We start from the raw sequence: 21,065 nt of genomic DNA on the forward strand, positions 1-21,065 counted from the left end.
ATTGTTGCCTTTCCTCTTCATTATGTTTTTAAGTGCTATTAAAGTGTTTCAATTCTTGAACATGACCATTTATTTAATTGTTTTAAAAAATATGGTTTATTTTTTGAATTGTTCAACTGGTTTAGCTTTCTTTTCTTTGAACTCATGCTGTAGGCCACCTTGGATTCCACGCTTGGAGAAAGGTGGGATATTAAATATATAAATAAATGAGTAAATACTATACAGTGGGCCTGATGGTATCCACTGGATACCAAAATCCATTAATGTTCAAGTCCTATTAAACACAATGGCACAGTGAAATGATGTCCATTATATTAAATGGCAAAAACAAGGTTTGCTTGGGAATGTATATTATTTTTTAAAATTTTCAAGCTGTGGATGGTTGAATCAGTGGATAAAGAATCTGTGGATACAAAGAGCCAACTGTAAATAAATTATACTAATCTCCATTTAAGTTATACCCCATTCCTTCTCCTAAAACTGATAACCAAGACAGCTTACAACAAGGTTTAAAAAACAGAGACAAAGAAAAGAACAATTGGTTATAATACTAGAACAGAGTTAAGCAAATTATCATTATCAAACCAAATCAAATTAACAATCAAATTTGAAAATCACATCAATAAAAATTGAAAATTACATCGGCAACACCTTCCTTATTAAAAGGCCAGTCCACAGCAGCGTATCAGTTGTTCAAATTCTTGGCCTCCAGTGGGGTGGTTCAGTCTGCAGAACCAGAAAGGATGCCCTCTTGTACTGTGTTCTATAATTGGTTTTCCAGCAGCACAGAGAGCTTCAGAGAAGAAGGGAATAAAATTTTACTATGTTATGGGGTGACAGCTTTGGTTTCAGGTGCCTATGAGCACCACTCCTCCAGTGTTGATTATTAGGAAGAGCTGTGGGCTGGCTCATGGTATAAGAGAAGCCTGTGGGGTACCAAATTCACTATATTAGCACATTCAATGGCTTCTGACCTCTGCCACATCTTTGAAGAAAGAATATGAAATGTTCTTCCAAGATTCTGAAATCCCCTTTGCACCTATGAACCTTGTAGTTTGCTATTTGTTTCTGGATACTCAGCTCTGCTACAACCATTCTCTTGTAATAGCTAGACATGCTAGCAATTACATGGTGTGTAGGCTGCATCCACACTGTAAAAATAATCCAGTTTAACACCACTTTAATTGCCATGGCTCCAGTCTATGGAATCCTGGGATTGTAGTTTGTTGTGGCACCAGAGCTCTCTGACAGAGAAGGCTAAATGTTTCACAAAACTACAATTCCCAGAATTCCACTGAGCCATGACAGTTCAAGTAGTGCCAAACTGGATTATTTCTGCAGTGCAGATGCAGTCATAGATGAAGTGTATACAATGTTCTTGATGTTGTATTATTTTGGTGGTGGTAAGGGAACAACTACATCACTCATCCTGGAAAACTGCCACAATTGTTGAAAATGGCTTCATTATTCTAATAAACTATCAATATAGGAATAAAAAAACAGAAAAGCAAAAAAGCAGAAAGATATGTGAAAATTTAAAACACATGACAATTTGGCAAGGACACATGAAGAAACTTGAGTATGAGAAATAAGTTTCTGGATATGTATGAACTGATACCTGGGCTCTTGAATCCCTGAAGAACACTCTGGCTTTCAATTATCTATCAAGGAAAGATTTTTTATTAAAATACATTAGTACAAGTAGAAAAAAGTGGTTTTTTTTGTTTTTGTTTTTGCTTTGCAGTTAGCAGACACATAGGTTATTCTGTAAGTCACTTTTCAGACAAGGATAGTAATTCTCTTCTTGCTTGGAGCATCAAACTTGGTATGAAGATCAATTCTGAAGCCTACTATGACTCACCTTAGTTTTGAGGAGAACTAGAAATAGTTACGGGGTGTCTCTGTGTTACAACACCCAGAAACAACCAACATCCCCCCACACACACACTGTGTGACCAGTGCCATTCTGGCTAGAGGACTCAGGGAACTATAACTCCAAAAAGTAATTGATTCTAAGCTCTAATGCTAAGGGCAACTTTAATTTTTTCCAATTTAGCTTCTAGCAAATTTATTAATATCTTTAAATGAAACAGAGACATCAGAGCTTGGCCAATCTGTCTGTTTCTGCCATCAGACTCACCGTGTTTTCTTGTCTTTGCCGTAACTGTAAAGTCAAATCACTCAACATCTGGCTGAGGGTTGCCCGTACAGCTGTATTAATACTCCGCTGATGATAACTGGAGACATAGGTCTCAATGCAGACCTGGTTGGAGAGTTTGGGATAGATGATATAGAAAGGCATTTATATTGACAACAAAACCAGACCGGTAATTTGAGCATTGTCTACATGCTGAATCACTCAAATCCTCACTATGTGATTTATGGTGCTTTTGCACTACACAGTTATAGCACTATATTCCACTTTAGCTGCCATGGCTGCATCCTATGCACTCCTAAATTTTCTATTCTGGTTAGGCATTAGAGCTCTATGACTGAGAATTTGAAATGTCCTTCCCTAACCCTGCATATTATTGATGGGGTTGCCATAAGTCAAAGTCAATTTGATGGCAATTAACAACAAAAAACTTCAAATCCCAGGATTCCATTGCTATTAAAGTGGAACCATAGAATCATAATAGTGTACTGTGAAAGGACCCTACAACAGTAATACACCAAAGAAGGAAGCTGCTGGAAGTCCAATCCAAATATCATGTTGGGTGTGTATTATCTTCCCATTTTGATGAAAGATCCTTACTGATTTAGTTCAAATGCAGACTCTTTATGGCCAGAATCCTATTAGTGACATACACAAGTGTAATTTCAACTTTCACTTGCATATGTAACATTTTGGTCCTTCTGGAGTTTGATATTCCCTTCTTCCCACAGCAATGACCAAAGTCCCCCCTCCCCCAGACTCACTGTGGCTGTTGCCATATTGTAGAACTAATGCAGTTTGACATCACTTTAACTGTCATGGCTCCATCCTATGGAATCCTGGGATTTGTTGTTTGTTGTGACACCAGAGCTCTCTGACAAGAGAAGACTAAATATATCAAAACGACAAATCTCAGAATTCCACAGTATTGAGCCATTAATGCGATGTCAAACTGCATTAATTCTACAGTGTAGCTGTAATCTATGATAGCCTCCACAATCGCCACTCTGTTATTGATGGAGAGTGGAAGGGAAACAGATAAGTATCTGGCTGTGTTCCCATAGGCAAATTCTGGATGATGGCAGAATTGGTTAAGACTTCTCAAGAACCCCAGAGGATTTTAATGGAAGATTATTTATTATTTATTTCATTTCTATGCTGTCTTTCTCCCAGAAAGGGACCCAAGCAGCTCACAGATAAAATCAGTTAAAAAGATTTTACAATAAAAATTTAAAAACAATTAAAATAACTGGCTAAGAACAATATAAAATGGCATATAGTGCACTCGCGTCATATGCGGGCATGCCATATGCAGCTTTCAGCTTACACTGAGGCCGCACGTTGGAAGAGACAGTGGTGCATGCACCCATGGGGCGTGTGCTGCACTGCACTGCATGCACGAGCCCCATTGTTTTCAATGGGGCTCAAGCATATGCGGCATCTTCCTTACATGGGGGAAGGTCCGGAACAGATCCCCCATGTAGGGAAGAGCCCACTGTAAAATATACAAAAGGTAAAGACAACATCTAGTGCACAAACCCCATATAAAAGCCACTGTGACACAATTATACATAAATATGTATATTAAATATATTAAAAGATATCCTTAAAAGATATATTTTAAAAATATCCTTAGTCTGTGTTTGGCTATGGGAATGAAGCCAGATGTTTCTCCATTACCTCTGCCCTGCTCTCAAACAGCCATGAAATGGCTATTTAACATATTAAATGTAGAGTTGGATTTTTTTCCCCTCCCTGTTATTCATATCCCCTGTTGAAAAATTGATTTCCTGACTGTTAGGAAACCCCATTTGTAAGAATAATAGAGCAGGAAGACTTTCATATAATTTTCTCTCATTATTTGAATGTCACAACTTGTTTCGAGGGATTTTTCTTCACAGAACCAGCCATGAAATGGCCATTGGGAGGGGGCCATAGAAGTGACACAGTGATAGCTATTCTGGGGCTGGTGATAGCAGACCTGTAACAGAGTTTCACATGCAGAACTCTTATGGTATGTATCACAACAGAATCTTGGCTAACATTTTCAGACTCCATCTGGAAGCTCATACGATTATGTAGCTTTCTGATTTATTTACAGTGGTCTATAAACAGATCACAACTGCTGTTTGAATAATTAAAATCTATCCTGGATGTTAAAAAGGCACATTTTGTGAGTGGCAGTTAAGTTATTTTTATTAAACAGTCCAAGTTTCAGAAGAAAGAGAACACTCACCTCAGCAATCTTTAATATGGAGCTCCCATTTAACTCAAATGTTGGAGTGAATGTTATACACAGAAGGACCTATAAAGCAAACAGCAAAAGTGTTAGTCTGTTCCCCCTCAAGACAGATTTTGCTGGCAGGGGTTGTGAACTTTATTCAGAAACAGGTCCAATATACATTCCCTCTCTCAGCAGATAAGAGAAACTGCCTCAACGATGAAACTCAACTTCTCCTTAAGGCAGAACTTATGCAGTACAGAAGAAAGGGCAGAAACAAAGATGGTGCACTATTCAAAGATGTCTGCACTGGAGACTGCTTAAGTTAAATGAGGGCCTCCCTCCAAGTGTAGTGGAATCTCCCTCCTTGGAGGTCTTTAAACAGAGGCTGGCTGGCTGGCCATCTGTCGGGGATGCTTTGATTTGGATTTCCTGCATGGCAGGGGGTTGGACTGGATGGCCCTTGCGGTCTCTTCCAACTCTATTATTCTCTATTATTCTATGATTCTATGCCTAAATACCCTAAAAGTACCAGATCCTGTCTGATCTTAGAAGCTAAGTAGAATCAGCCCTAATTAGTACTTGGATGGGAGACTGCTATATTTCAGAAGCACGAACTGGCAGAACCACCTCTGACTGGTAGCTTCAGTCCAACAATATCTGGAGGCTGCATAATTCCTATACTTGAATTAAAGGAAGGAGAAGCACTGTGGTATTGGCTAGGATGGTTGCACAATATTTACTACTGATTAAATTTATCTACCAAGCTATGCATTAATATGTTTTCAGAATTTCAAAGTTTAAACAGTAAAGTCTGGGATGAGATATCTACAAATGTCATTGAATGCAAAATATGACAGATATTTTCTTTCATGGGAGTATGAAATTACTGCACTGTGAGAACAGTCAAATTTCAATAAAATAGCAGCAAATAGCAAGTAGAAATCTAAAGCAACTATAAAAACTTTTCTCTGGAGAAGACTGGGGGGAAATCCTTTTAAGCATGAAACAAGACTAAATTTCAATCTCCTCATCTGCTGTTATTTTTTTTTTTTTAGCAATTCTCAGTTCAAACAGGATTAATTCAGGGAAGCCAAAATTGTACAATTTTCGACGATATACTGTATATCATATTCTCTAGACTGTATTCTGAGACCAAGTGAACACCATCTACTTGGCCATCACCTTCAGTAAAACGCATACAGAATGTGTGAAATTAATTTCTAAAATCTTCAAACAGAAATTCCTCAGTATTATTGATTCCTTGGAGTCATCTAGAAAGGCTACATTTTCAATTACTTTCCTTCAGATACCCAGGGACTGGATATTGCTTTGCTTTAGAAATCCAGCAGGAATTGCCTAGTGAAAGCCTAAAGCTTGCAGTAGCAATTAAGAAGCATACAAGACTGTTCCCAGTTATATAGTTTGAATACTAGATGCCTGTCTGGAAGCTGGGGGTGGTCCTGCCACACTTCCTGTCAAGAACAGCTAATCTGCAGCATTTCAAGCAGGGCTGGGAATCATAAGGCCCTTAAGAAGTTGTTGGACTGCAGCTCCCAGCACTCTTCACCATTGGCTATGGTGTCAAAGGCTGCTTGGACTTTCCGTCAGACCACATCTTAAGGCCTTCACAATTCCCACCCCTGATTTATCATGTATGCCTAGTACCAGAGATAATAACTAAATAGTTAAAATCAATTAAGTGACTTCAGTAATCATTTTAGCATTAATTCCAGAATTAAGTTATTAACTTAAAATATTCATTAATTAAAGTTACTAATGAAGTTACTAATTAAAATCTTAATTAATTAAACAAGATATGCTAGACTTGTTCTTAAACATTCGACTTTTGCTGGGATCCACATGGGAGCCAGTAAGTTAAAGAAAGAAAGGGGTTAGGAGATGAAAGAAGAGAGTATGGAGATGAAATTGTCAGCCAGGGAGAAAGTGAGCCAAAATGATATTCTCTAAGAAGTCCCAGTTGTGACCAGCCCCAGGAATCCCAATACTGCATCACTTTAAGTATCTAACTTTGGTCATTCTATTGCTATATTCTGCATAGAATAGATGAGACACACAGTTCATCCCACCTTTCCACAAACCCTCCCCTCTTCTGCAAATATCACTACAATCATATGGAACAACCAGCTATTTACCAGTTTTAGGCCTCAATAAGCACTTCCCTTGGATCTCTTATTTGATTTTGTTGCATATAATAAAGAGTTTAATTATTATTACCCAGAGTCCAAACAAAGATGAAATGATCAAATTGTAAAATTGGTTTTGATAATTGAAATCACACCAATTCAAGTCATGTACCTTGTGACAGATATGAAGGCAAAATAAATATAGGAAAGCTTTTATAGCTCTGGAGGGATCATGTCTTCCTTTCTCAGTGTATAAAGCATGGCATGTTTAATTATGAAGTAGACAAACACAGTGGTTTCCCATTCATCAGCAGAGCTGTAAAAAGATTCTGCCATCACTGGAAACTATTATTCAGAATGATCAATGCTTCAAGCATCTGAGCAAAGTGGAATAATTGTAAAGCATGTGACATATTGAATACTCTCAAACAAAGGAATTCATCAATCTGCTGGTCTACAGGATAACTTAAGTCAGGAAACCAAGCCAAATATCTGATTGTGTGCAACAGCAGTTGTCATGGTAAATGGGATTTGGGGGAATTATTTAAGATATTTCTTTAATATCGTTGAAAACAGATTTTGAATTCAAAGTTGTGGCAATGCAAGGAAAGTATACACAATGTGAAGACTGTCAGGGTAGGGGGGGTAAGTGGACAAAGAAAGGTGAAGTGTAGCCAAAATCCTACAACACAGCAGGCACAGTGTAATGCATCACCCAGACTGCTTTGCTGGGCAGCTGCTTCTGCCCCATGCAGCCTAAACCTCCATGACTATTTAGTGACCAGGGAGCAAGTGGAGCACACAGGCAGTAATTCAGCTGCACTAATATACTGATTATGTATAGAATTCTAATAATGACTATGTCTTCCCAGGCTCCTCCCCAAAGCTACCTTTTCAGAAAAGAGCTAGATGTGTCTCTGCTCATCCTTTCCAGCAAAACGGAAGTGGTGCTGTGCTGCTGAAAAAGAAGATTGTGTGTGTGTGTGTGTGTGTGTGTGTAGGGACATTTGGTAACTGCATGTGCAATGACAGTAAAAGTGAAGTGCAATATTGTAAGGCAGATTTGTGATATTGTAATTACTGAATGAGATGCCATACTGAAAACAACTACAACTGAAAATGCTTCAGTGTTCAGATTTTGGGATCAAAAGTCAAAGCTCCATAACTGAATTTTTGAATTCAGATTTTATTTTCCACCATGGGTGAGAATCATGGCTTTTCACATTGCTATGTGTGTTAGGAGTTGCAGTCCAATAACATTTGGCCAACCACAAGAATCCCAACTCTCATCCACATGTTTCAGTCTAAATTCAATTGTTAGTTTGAACTATACCGGTCCCATTGAACTAACAGAACTAAACAAATTTTGGCATGCCAGAATTGCATTGATTCAGTGGATCTGTTCTAGTTGGGACTGCCAAGTAGATTAGGGCTCCACCTCCAGTATTTAAGATCTATTGCAAATTTCTAGGTGACTTTGGGATGAGATGCCAATGACATTCAAAAAATACTAATCATATTTTTTCTGATCCAACCAAAGCAATTGGAAGTGATGATAGAATAGATGGAAGATAAATAAGCTGCATATGAGTCCAGACAAGATGGAGCTAGTGATGGTGAGGGTTTGGAATATGCTGAAGATGGTGCATGTCCCAGCTCTAGAAATAAGTGCACTCCCTCTCATAACTTAAATTTGCTGTCTGAGGGTGATGCTAGAATAAATTTTGTTCTTAGTTGCCCAGGTGACCATCACTGCTTTTCATCAGCTAGTGGCACCCTCTCCTAGAAAATTATATTTTATGGAACGTTATTTTCCTCTCTTGGAAAATTATGACCTTGGCAATGACATTCATGGTTTGGTCACAGAAGTATTGCAGCACATTCTTCCTGTTCTTCATTTCACCCATTCTGTTTATATTTAGTTGATTTAGAATATTGTAGGAGATGGTTAGCAAGCCTTCCCCACACAGAACACAGAACTCATCTTAAGGAATTTCACTGGTCCCCAGCTACAACCTAAAACTACACTGCCATCTTTCCCACTTCCTACTCAGCAGCAAAAAAGTGTTCCAAAATGTCTTTTTGCTGGTGGTGTGTGAAATCTGTCCTAATTTTCTTTTCAAAACAAAGTATCTGAAAACCTACGTGCAACTTGTCAGCAATCATCATATGTTCTTATTTGTATTGTCAAGCTATCCTGCCTTTGCAGATGTCTTAGTTTACCAATTCCTCTTTTTATGGTTACTATAATGAATTCCTGTCTTTATGCACAGTGGAATCAATCTTTTATTCCTATAATAAAAACAGTCTTTATGTATACTGTATGCCTGAAAAATGCAGTAGACCAAGATTTATATAGATTTTTAAATGATGCTTTTTCAATGCAATTTGCTTCTTAATTGTATTATACTTTTCTTTTTAAAAATAAACTAGATGCAAAATTGTTATTTTGTGCCTTCAAGTGATTTCTGACTTATGGTGACCTTAAGGCGACCCTGTCATGTTTTTTTTTAGCAAGATTTGTTCAGAGAAGGTTTGGCTTTGCCTTCTCCCAAGGCAGAGAGCTTGTAACTTACCCAAGTTACCCAATAGATTTCACTGTTGAGTGAGGAATTGAACCCGAGTCTCCAGAGCTACAGTCCAATACTCAAACCACTATGTTACACTGGTTGAAAGAGCTGCTCAATTAAATGTGACTGATAGGAGGCTCCTCCTCACAACGCTCACTATGTAAATATGGTCACCTTAGGTTTGGGGATCCCTTGCTTGAAAGTAGAGTGTGCTCCATAACAGAAGAAATGCCATAATTGTTATATTGTTCAGTGGACCCTTGCTATCCACAGGAGTTTGGTCCCAGGATACTCGTCCACCCCCGTGGATACCAAAATCCATGGATGCTCAAGACTCATTATCTACAGTGGGATAGTAAAATGGTGCCCTGATATAAAATGGGCAAAATCAAAGTTTGCTTTTTGGACATTTAAAAAAAAAATTCAAGACGTGGGTAGCTAAATCCATGGATGCAGAATCCATGAATATGGAGGGTCAACTGTATTATTTACAGGAACCCTGTATCATCTTTAACTTAATGTAACTTTATGTAACAGAGAAGAAATCCTGATAGTTAATTGGAAAGATGAATATCAGGTCAACAGCAAGAGTGTCTGACAAGTTTTGGTACCCAATGCATACTCATCCTATTGCGCAACTGTCACTTTTCTGGCTCTGCTACATAGTAATGTAACAGCAGTCTTCTAGCGGATATGAACATTATGAAACTGTCCAATTCTAATTCCCATATATGTAAGTCTATTTATAAAGATGTAATCTCCATACAGGATTCTGGCCTATATCTTTTGATTTGAGTGTTATGTTTTATGTGCAGTGTGAAGGTTAGGAAAGAAATATGATGACCATAAATCTGTGGTAAAGATATTGGGTGAATGCAATCACTGCTGGATAAAATCCAATATCTTGAAAGTTCCCATTAGCATTTACAGCAGGGCTGGGAATTGTTAACCTTCCAGATACTGCAGTACTGCAACTCTCAGGAGAACCAGCCAACTAACCAGCCAGCCAGAGGCGATGAATACCGGGAATTGGAGTACAACATTTGGATGGTCAAACAATTCTTATCCTGATTTACAGGTCAAGGGGAAGATGAGGAGCAACCAGTGAGCCAGACAACACCAACATCCTGATGGTATTCCATTCATATATGAATTTCCCTACAAAAGCAAATGGACATCTTTGTCTGACAAGAAACATCTGCATTCATTTCAAGGTTATGGAAGCTGAGTTGCATATGTTGTATGCGGTTCCTCATCTTTACCATTCAACACATCACATAGCACAATCAATGCATAACTTCATGTGCTGATGTAAGAGCTCAGACAAGAAAATTTAGGGGCCCCAAGTGCACTTGTACAGAATCCTATTGCTAATGTAAATCCTTTCATAGGATGATACACTATTTGCTGAAAAGGAGCCCAGGTGGCACAGTGGTTAAATGCCTGTACTGCAGACACTCACTCACAAACTACAAGGTTGCAAGTTAAATACCAGCCAGGGCTCAGGCTTGTCTCATGCTTGCATCCTTTGGAGGTCACTAAAATGGGTACCCAGCTTGTTGGGGGCAATTAGCTTACAGTTGTAAACTGCCTAGAGACTGCTTAGAGTGGTATAAAGCAGTATAAAAGTGAAACTGCTACTGCTATTGCTGAAAAGCCTGTTCTTTTCGCTATCTCTTGCAATAGGTAAGTACTCTATATACCTATTTCATATATAAAGCAAGTGTGTCAAAACATTGGCCTGAAATTTTGTGAATCCTTCCTCAAAAGTGAATCTCACTGAACTCACTGGAAGTTATACTTTTAAATGTATTAGTTCCATTCATATTCTTCTTTTCCTCCAAATATAGATGTAAACAAAAAGGAATGGAAACAATATTTGATAATACTTGGGAAATGGTTGAAAAATGTGTTTCTTGAGAAATCCTGACGAGGAGAATCTGCGACTGACAATGCTGTTTTTTGCTTAGACAATGCTGTTTTCAGCATGCTGGCGGCAGAGGGGGGGGGGGGAATCTACATATTAATTTGTGCTAAACTGCAAACAATCTTTTAAAATGTGCAGCTTTTGAAGACTCACAGAGCAGGAAAATAAAATCTAAAATTTTCTTAATATTTTCTTTGATAATGACACTAGCAAAGAATTAGAGCCCTAAATTCAAAGCACAAAGTACTACTCTGCACTTCCCCATTTATCCTAATAAAATCCTTGTGAGGTAGAGATAATGACTGGCCCAAGGTCACTCCATCATTTTTAAAGCATAACAAAGATTTGAACCTCCAATGTTTCACATGGTTAAAGGATCAGGCTGCAATTATGCTTTCACATGCACAAATGACTCTATGGAAAGGTTCAGAAGGGGAAAATCTGAAAGCATCAGCTTTAACTAGGTCAATTAGATTACCACCATTTTATGAAAAGGAATAGGCTGGTTCCTTGTAAGAAACAACAGGTTCCTTACAAGGAATTGCCTGTAAGAAACAATTAGTACCAACATCTGTTCTAGCATTCAATTAAAAGGACACTACGCTGTTTTAAACTGAACAGGTGGCTACTATGGTCATTAAATGGAAAATGGTATTAACATTCCTTATTTAATTCTGTCCCTTTCTATGTAATTTTGTATGCTTTCAGTAACTTGTGAGGCTTCTGTTTGTTTCCATGCCCACATGATGCACCACAGAGACCTAAATTTATGAAGATTAGTTCTTCCAGAGTCAGGGTAAAAACAAGGAACACATTCTATTAATATTATGAGAGATATTATAGAACCAGTCCAGGGGTTCTTTATCACTTTAATTAACAGTAAAGAAAAAAGTCTCATAAATAGTAGAAAAGGTCACTACTGACAGTAGTTTAGGGAAACAACTGAGCAGGGATTAATTAGCTATTTCCATTTCTCTCTCTTCTTTGCATGTCAGCAGTTTCACATTTTCTGAGGCTCTGAAGGATGCAGGATCAAGGCACATCAGGGAAAGTGGACACTCAATATCCATTCATATCACATTAGAGATGGTAAGGTGTCTGTTTTTTTCTACATGGGAGACTGCCTAAGTCTTCAAACAGTTTCCTTAGCATGGTGGAGAAAGCTTTACCTGTTAAATGGCTATGCACTAAACAATTTGGAGGTCTCTATCAGAAAAAGACATAAAAATATTCATTACAGATAACAAGGCCTAGTAAATGTAGAGTGGTTTGTTTTATTTTCTGTTTTTCCTTACATTATGTGTCCACTATTTCTAAATCTTGTAAAAGCTAACTCAGGAAGACACTTCTAAAGTCTGAGTTATTATGTGGTGACAAAAAGAAACAAATGAAGTAAGTACACCAGCATGGGGGAGCATATGACTGTCAAGAGTTTGTTGCATTGCAGTTCCTATCATGGTTGGCTATGTTGGCTAAGGTGGATGGGAACTGGGGTCTATCAAAATCTGGGAAGCTGCCTGTTCCTTACCCTTTTACTAAAGATATAATGCTATAACCACTGGCTTGAAAGTAAGCACTATAGAGCCCACCTCTCGGTAAACATAAAAAAGCAATGCCTCATGGCATCCTGTAGACTTTTTTATTACCACATAAGGGCTGACATCCTGTATTGCACTGAGAGATGGTAAAGTTCCACTGTATGTACCTGTGTGTCTCTCACCCTCTTCACACACTCAACCTACCTCTTTTCTGGTTGGAATCCCCCTTTCATGCCATGTAGTGGTCAGAGGAGCATGGGAGAAGCTGAGGGGCAGCCATTCAGCCAGCTTCATTCCTCAGTTACAGCAGATGGAGGTACTGAATACAGTACCCCATCTAGCTTGACCAAAAAAGCTGCATACACAGGCATAACTTTCACATCCTTAACTGGGTATATAAAAGCTATGCTGCAGCAAAGGAAGTGGCTGGGTGCATCTACACTGTAAAAACAATGCAGTTTGACACCACCTTAACTCTAAGCTCCATCCTACAGAATCCTGGGATTTGTGGTTTGGTGAGGCACCAGCACTTTTTGGTGGAGAGGGCTAAACACCTAGTAAAACTACAAGTCCCAGGAGGGAGCTGTAGCATTTAATGTGGTGTCAAAGGGGGTTATTTCTACATTGTATATGCACTGTATCTTCACAGAAATATCTATATCAGTCTATTTCGGAGAGATATCTATGTCAGTCTGTTTCATCATAAAAGAGATGGACTGCAGTCCATGAAAGCTTATGTTAAAATAAATGTAGTATAAATAAGTCTTTACACTGGCACAAGATTTCTTCCTTTTCTGCTGACTACATCTGGCACTGCTCTTGTCAAGATGGCAGAACTTCTTGCAGATGGAGTAGAATAACTGAAGTGCACCACCAGGAAAATGCAAACAACAACAAACAACAGTACTCTTCTCTAAAAGCATTTTATGTACATAGCAGTAAAGCCTATTCATCTCTAGGGTCTAATTTAAGGAAGTGCATTTCCAGTATATTTCTGCATGTTCGTAGATAATCTCTTAATGCTTTTACAAAAAGAAAGTCAATCTGTAAAATTCTATGCAGGATTCTGGTAATTTAGTCACAGTCTTTTTTTGGCACAAGTTTTCTCCTCTTATTCATCCTGAAAGTACATTAGGAATAAACTCCAGGCCCCTTGGTATGTTGTTAAGTTCTGAAAGCCTGGTACATACAAGTGCAATCCTGTGCTTGCAGAAAAGAAAAGGAAAGAAAAGCCCTTGGTTTGTGTACTAAAGCCATAATCAAATGTTTCTCCTTTATTCTGATAGGTGAGCAGGTGAATGTGTAATATCAGTCACTTTTCACACATGCAGAGCAACATGTATGAAATGGAAAAGTTGTAGTTCACATGGGGGCTTTCCATGTGAGCAAGACTCATGATTTTCTAGGGATTCTTTCATCTTAGATTTTTGCTCAGGCTTAGTTAGATATGTTGATTTCTATGTGAGAAAAGTTACAGTGAAGGCAGCCAGGGCTAGCTGACTCTTTCTTCTTTGTATGTTGAAGAAAGGTGAGTAACGCCTGAAAGCAGCTTAGCAGCCCACATGGTAAACTCTTTCTCATGTTCAAAGGGATCTTGTAGCACCTCTGAGACTGTGTGAAAGAAGTTGTAGCATGAGCTTGCTAGACATGAGTCTACTTCCTCCAATACATTTGAGAAAGTAGACCAAGTCTACACAAGCTCATGCTACAACTTCTTTCACACAGTTCATCTCAGAGGCGCTACATAATTCCTTTGCATACTGATATTCGTGACTAAGACATCTATGTCACTGAATTCTTTCTCATGTGGTAGCTTTTGAGCACCAGGATATTCAAAGGAATTTCAATCGGCAGTAGAGCTATTCCTTCCATGTGTAAGGGTTACACAAAAGGAAGGATAGAAATATGAAGAAGGCTAGGTCTATACATGGACACCCTTGTCTGTTTTGGTCACCTTTCTTATGAAGAGGGCAACTGTCTGTAAGGGAACCCCTATAGACAATCGGGAGTTGATATCACAGAGAGAGCCTCCACAGATATAGGAAACTGTCCCTTGCCGTTGCTCTCTGTGTTGAGGGAAACAAAAACAGGTATGGTGGAAGAAGATAAAGCTAGCACAGTCATGACTGCTCCTCCTCTTCAAGTGTAGACATTATATTCTTCACAAAAACTCCACACCAATAGTATGCTTATTTTTTACATTTGCTGTCTAAATGTAGGGTAACAATGCAACAATGAAGTGATGCTCTCCAGATTCAGACTTACATTACTAAAGTAGAATTTAGCTTGCTACAAAAAAATATAGCCAACTGGCTTTTACTGTAATATAAGAGATTTGACAAAGAATGCAGACAGTTGCAAAAAAAGGTGCAGGCTTGACTCAGACAGGAAGTCTCTCCTGCAAGTTCTGACGTCTGTAAAACACTAACCTTCATCACTTCTACCTGCAGGTCTTCATTGAGGGAAGGAGTCACTCTGACTGCATTCAGCATCTGATTAAGCAACTGCTTGTCATCAGAGTCTGTTCCCATGGTTACAAAGCGGTCGTCGGAGAGTAGCTTCTACAAACAAATATGGATGTTTAACCTCAGAAATGCCCGATTTTCCTGAAACATAATACTGTTATAGCAATCATATTTAATACTGTTATAGCAATCAGCCAAATTACCAGCCAAAGTTTCTTAGGTGACAGGCTTTGGTGGGAGAAAAAAGCCTGATGGACACATGGCTGTACATCACTTGAATGCACACATCAACTGAACATGTCCTATTTAGGACCAGTTTCACATCAGTCTTAGTCTATATGCCCTGACACAGAAGCTTCTCTTTTATGGAGCAAGAACAGAATCTTCTAAAAAATGGGGACATTTTAAAATTCTTTGAGAGATAGCGGAAAGTCTTTGTATTTGGGATAACACAGTGGTGTTGGGTTATTTCTGTGAATCCATTCTGGAATTTTCAGGACTGACTTAAGGTGCTGAATCTTTTTTTAAAAAAGCTGGGCTTCAGCACCTTGAATAGCTCCTTACATATTATTTGGGCCAAAACCCTATAGTAGAATTATATCTTTGCTGATATAGGGGCAGTACAGGACCCCCCCCCCCCCGAAATGGCGGGCTGTATTCGGCTGTTTTAACTGTGGAAGGACGCTGCAGCTGCCCAGCCATGTGCTGTCCCTCTGCAGTAAAAAGATCCCAGTTCTTCCAGGTTCTTTTTGTCGCACGCTGGGTACGTCACGAGTGTGCCATTGGCACATTCATGAAGTATGCAATATGCAGCAATGGCATCATCCATGTGGACAGGACGCCGCCATGATGCCGCTGTCCATATGGACTAGTGTTCCAGAGCGTGCGGTTGCCACACGCTCTGGAACCCTAGTATCAGCACTGGCGCACTGCTTTTGGCCAGTGTGTTTTGGGTCATAGCCACCAGCCCCTACTGGGTGAATGCCACCTCTTAGTAAGAAAACAGGATAAATGTTTTGACTATATCTGAAGAGGGAGGTGCCATTTCTCTACAACCCAAACTGGAAGATCAGGAACACAGAGGGGCCAAGAAGGCTCCATCCTTGCTCTCATTCTGCCAGCAGGTAAAAACATTTTTGCACTGTATGGTTTTCACAGACTGATGAGGGCTCAGCTTTTAAATGATGTGTGATTTGGATTATAAGGTCTGTATGTAGCCTTTTAATACTTTTAAATATTTTAATGTTTAATATTTTTAAGTTCATAACATTGTTTAAGTGGTTCTTAAATCTTATATTTATGCTTTTTAATGCTTTTGTGTTGTTTTTAAATTTGTATTTTTTTAAACATGTTGTTAGCTGCCTTGAATCCCTATATTGGGAGAAGGGTGAGGTAAGAGTCGTCGTCATCATCATCATCATCATCATCATCATCATCATCATCATCATCCCTCTTCATGATCCAGGGTCTAGAGCTCAGACAGGCTTTCTAGAACCACTGAGGACCAGAAACTGCCTTAGACAGGAAGGTGAGACTGTGGTTTTACTGTGCTATAAAATAGGAAGGCACTTGAAATTTGGCCCCAAATTATTTTAAACCATAGACTTCATAATTCACAATGTATCCAAATGTAGTTAGACTTCATTCCCATATACCTGCATCCCTGCTAGAGCATGCTGGGCCAGCTTCACATTCTTGCTTTCCAAAGCTAGCTGGAGTGGAAGCAGACACTTCTCCCTGGTATTCAAAGAAAAGAGAAATATTTGCTCAGAACTCAGGATTCAGAAAAATCTGTAGTTTGAAACTGCATCTTCATTTTCAAATTCTACTTATTATGTCAGGTTCATTAACCTAAACCATGATCAGCAAGCTGGAATTTCAAAACCAGAAGCTGAAGCTGCTTAAAAAATCCTTGTTAAGAGGCAACCTGATTATAAATGGTGATAGTTCACAATATCTGGATGAATAAATGCATATACTCAATCTGAGCTAGCTATAAATCTTGTAATTGGGGTTCCAACATCTGTCAATATTGCTTTGTGTGCCTTCAAGCTGTTTTCGATTTATAACACTAGGGCACACTGCCCAAAGTGCAAGACTTATTTGGGGGGATAGGGTTTATAGGGTAGCTCCTTTACAGTTCAGACTGAAGCCAGAATCAGTTCATTGACCCACTCACATGGAAACCACGTGCTGCCATGGGCTAACCTGACCTAACAATTATTTCCTATTGCAAGCTTGCCTACCTAGACTTAACAGTTCCAGGAGAGAGATTCAAAAGCGTAAGAGGGTTCCTCTCTACCTTTCCAAAGCTTTTATACTTGAAAGTGATGACAAATATACAGAACACAACAAAAAAACAAAAACAAAAACAAAAAAGGGAGAAAATGGGGTGTATGTATGCAGGTTGTGAACTGTTTTGCAAGCTTTAGCTTTGTTCATCTGTATCTAGAGTATCTCAAGAAATACAACTACCAGTCACTGCTATCATTTTGACAGTCTGGCAGTCACCCAGACTTCCACTTTTTCAGTAGCAGAGGAAATAGACAGAGCCCAATAAAACTGAACAAGGCTGTGGTTCATTACAATTGAAAGCCATGTGCATCTTTTAAGGCTCAATGCATTGTGATGATGCATTTTGCCAAAACATCTGCCATCTGCAGTCACATCCCACATTAGATTTCTTCATAAATCTCTGAAACTGAATACAACACTGAAATAAAATGGATTAAAACCCAGGGCTGATTCAATTACTTAACTTCCTATTCCTGAAGAAAGCACTGAGCTGAAGCTTTGATTTGTGTTACTGGTGCCTTCCTATTCCCATTACAGTATTTAACAGAATGGATGGCAATTTTGTCACTTCCTGTCTATATCAATGAAATTTATTTCCATCAGTCTCTTAAGTGAAAAGCATCTAAAATCACCCAGACAATTAGATTGTTGGGTTGGCTCAGAATTACACGACCTTATATTTTAAACCTGCAAGTTATTTATGCATTTAATCAATTTATACACAGTTTACTATATCTAAAACAATCACTCTAAGTGCTTAGTTGAAGATAAAATCTTGATATTAACTTCATGTAGCAGAGAGGTGGGAAATGTGGCAAGTGTGAGGGCAAAATAAGTTGGTCTTCCATTTCCATTTTATTACACTATTGTATATACGGGGACTTGACTATCCACAGATTTTGGTATCCACAGAGGGTCCTGGAACCAAACCCCAGCAGGTACTTATGGTCTATCTCTTGGATCCTACAGGGGCTATGTTGTGGTTAACTGCCCTCGAGTCAGCCCCAACTCATGGTGACCCTGTGGATGAGACATCACTAAGCCCCACTGTTTTACACTGCTCTGCTTAAGTCTTTTAGATTCATCTGTCTGACCTCCCTAATTGAGTCTAGCCATCTGGTTTGCGGTCTTCCTTCCTTTCTACTGCCCTCCACCTTTCCTAGCATCATTGCCTTTTCTAGTTCTTTCATAGCTGCCCTTCCTATTCTTAAAAAGCCTTAAAGACTAACTAGTTTTATTTGCCTTACAGATGTTATTGGACGTTTGTGAATGACAGCTGGTTTATTCGATCCACAATTTTGTGGCTACAATCCACAAAATCCACATGTTTTGTGTTCAGTAAAACTTGCTAGTCTTTAAAATGCCACAAGACTCTTCATTGTTTGTACTCCAATAGATTAAGACTCAAAACCTTTAGAAAGTGCAACATCTTGGCTGAGGACAAACAAGAACCTACAGTGAAGGTAGAGAATCCTGTGAACCAGGGGGTTTTCATTCTAATTACAGTAAGAAATATGATGAAGTAACCATCTTCCATTATTAGAATAAAGGATAAGGGGAACTATAATGCAGAATCCATTTGCTGACTCTTTACATGTTTCAGAAATAACTGTTCACTTTGTTTTCCCAATGTGTCTTCCTCAAATAGTTTTTGCACAGACAGTGTGATCTGAAGAGATATAAATTTGGAAAATTTCTTAGATGAACTTGCTGAAAGAATTATTAAAATGTTAAGTGTCACCACTTTTAAGTACTGACTTGCCCTACGTTCTGCTTTTTTGGAGCTCAATGAGTTGCTTACTGGTTATTTTCAGACCTGAGAAGTTGTCCTTCTGGATGAGACTTCATGTGAAGCCAACTAAAATTTAGCAAGGTCACAGAAAAACAGTCACTGACTGTGAGAAACATAGTAAAATGAAAGTTCACTGACTTCATTCTAATGGTAAAAGAATTTAAATTTGAAGTGAATGGCACAAGCTCATTAATTCATGCCCTGAATGAAAACTGATATAGAAATTGGCCTAAATTCAAACCTTTTCTTGCCACCTTTACAGCAGCTGTAAAATGTTAACAGCCTTGGCTGCCCCCAAAGACTGATATGGCAGATTGAGAAGGTGTCCAGCATAACACGCTATGTGACTTCATTTCATATTGAAGAGACTTGCTGGACAAATGGGAAAAGTGTGTTTCAAGCTATTTGGAACACTACTTTTAAATAGTAACTAGTTCCTCTGCTCACTAGTCTTCCTGCTCCTACAGGTAACTGCTTCCCATTTCTGTTGTGGGCAGGAGTTGCTTTGATATCTTACCTAGGCTCATTGCTTGGAAGCATGAAGGAGACTTCTGGCACCAAACTGTGCTGCTCTGCCCTTGTCAGTTCTTGCTGAACTGGACTAGACTGCAGCAACTTGACACTCTGGTCACTTTATTCTACCTCAGTGAAAAACACTGTTTCTCCTTGTTGCCTCAGAAAGTAACTTGTTGTGGGCAATTACAGTACTTGTAATCAATTGCTTCCAAGCTCTGATCTCAACTTCCTTTAAATCTTTATGTCATACCTCTGTTAAGTCCCTTTTCATAGCAAAAGAAACACATTCTAAGTACTATGAAAGAGGTAGATGGTAGTTACATCTTTTCTTGTCTCTACACAAGTCTAGCTATACATTCTACCTCAGACACACGTGAGAGCATTGTGTTCATGTAGTTAATCAGCTTCCCAAAAAGTGTGAAGGTACTGGTGCTAGGGTACAGGAAAATGGCTCTACCTCTTCCTTATGCTTACATCTTCTTTTGTCAAATGCAGTGATGGCTACATGACTGCTTGCATGGCTGAGTTGAATTGCTAAGGAAAGAATCAACAATACAACTGATAATATCAGTTAATTTGCAGTCACAAGCTGTCCTAATGGTACCTAATGTACATGGTATTAAGAAAGAAATTGGATAAAGCATTAGAACATATGGTTATGACTACCAACAGTACCTATAGTACCTACAATATCACCAGAGCCAGCAAATGCCAGTTTCAGTAACACTACTTATACCATGAGCCCAGAGTTGTTTTGATTTGTCATACAACAGGTATTCTTACGCTATTATGTTCTTTATGCTATTACATTATACATCAGTTTGCAAACCAGTTTAAAAGGGGGTCATTCACACTTGCACCAGTTTTTCCTGACCCAAATTCCAGGAGGCGGCATCATGCAAATCCCCCTTAACACATTTCTTTTGGAATCGGGGATTTCAGTGCGTCTTTTCAAAAGAACTCATCGTTTTTTACCAGTCACCAATGGGAACTTGCTGTCTATTCAATTTGGAGCACAGGAAGGGAGGGGGTAAAGTGCAGGGGGCAGACCATGTCCACTCCTTTTCTCTTCCTGCAAGCCAAAGCCAAAGATGGGATTCTTCTGGGAACATCATTAGACAGTGTACTTTGACATAGATGTGCATCATTTGATTGACAGTTTAAAAACAAACAAGCCAAGAACAATTGAAATCCGGCTCCATTTTAAATCGATACAAATGGTAATGTGACTTCAACAGGGTTAAATTGCCACGGAGAGATTTGATTAGAATAAATGTAGTGGGAACTTGATTCAGTATTGCATCATTGAATCTCCATGGATCTACTAAGCACAAAAATGCCTCTGTGTGTTTGTTGTAGGGGGGAAATTCACCCCGCATGAAGGGTCACAAGAACTCATGCATCCTTCTTATTTAGTGCCGAGACAAATTAATTAGGCT

The 21,065-nt window shown here is 38.8% G+C and overlaps 1 protein-coding gene across 2 annotated transcripts in view; it reads right to left on the reverse strand.

The window, feature by feature from the left end:
* ARFGEF3 (ARFGEF family member 3) overlaps positions 1-21,065 on the reverse strand; it is an 89,015-nt gene that overhangs the window by 52,148 nt on the left and 15,802 nt on the right. Inside the window, exons 3-7 of one of the 2 annotated variants that reach the window (XM_089530288.1) lie at positions 16,679-16,760; positions 14,988-15,119; positions 4,392-4,460; positions 2,141-2,263; positions 1,619-1,661 (exon numbers count right to left, since the gene is read on the reverse strand). In XM_089530288.1, coding sequence (XP_089386414.1) covers positions 1,619-1,661; positions 2,141-2,263; positions 4,392-4,460; positions 14,988-15,119; positions 16,679-16,760 — 449 coding nt within the window. The remainder of the gene's footprint in view (positions 1-1,618; positions 1,662-2,140; positions 2,264-4,391; positions 4,461-14,987; positions 15,120-16,678; positions 16,761-21,065) is intronic. The other variant, XM_089530289.1, reaches the window with a different exon arrangement.

The sequence above is a fragment of the Sceloporus occidentalis genome, unplaced genomic scaffold (assembly GCF_023333645.1).
Source record: "Sceloporus occidentalis isolate IW3139 unplaced genomic scaffold, rSceOcc1.0.p SCAF_6, whole genome shotgun sequence".
Lineage (NCBI taxonomy): Eukaryota > Metazoa > Chordata > Lepidosauria > Squamata > Phrynosomatidae > Sceloporus > Sceloporus occidentalis.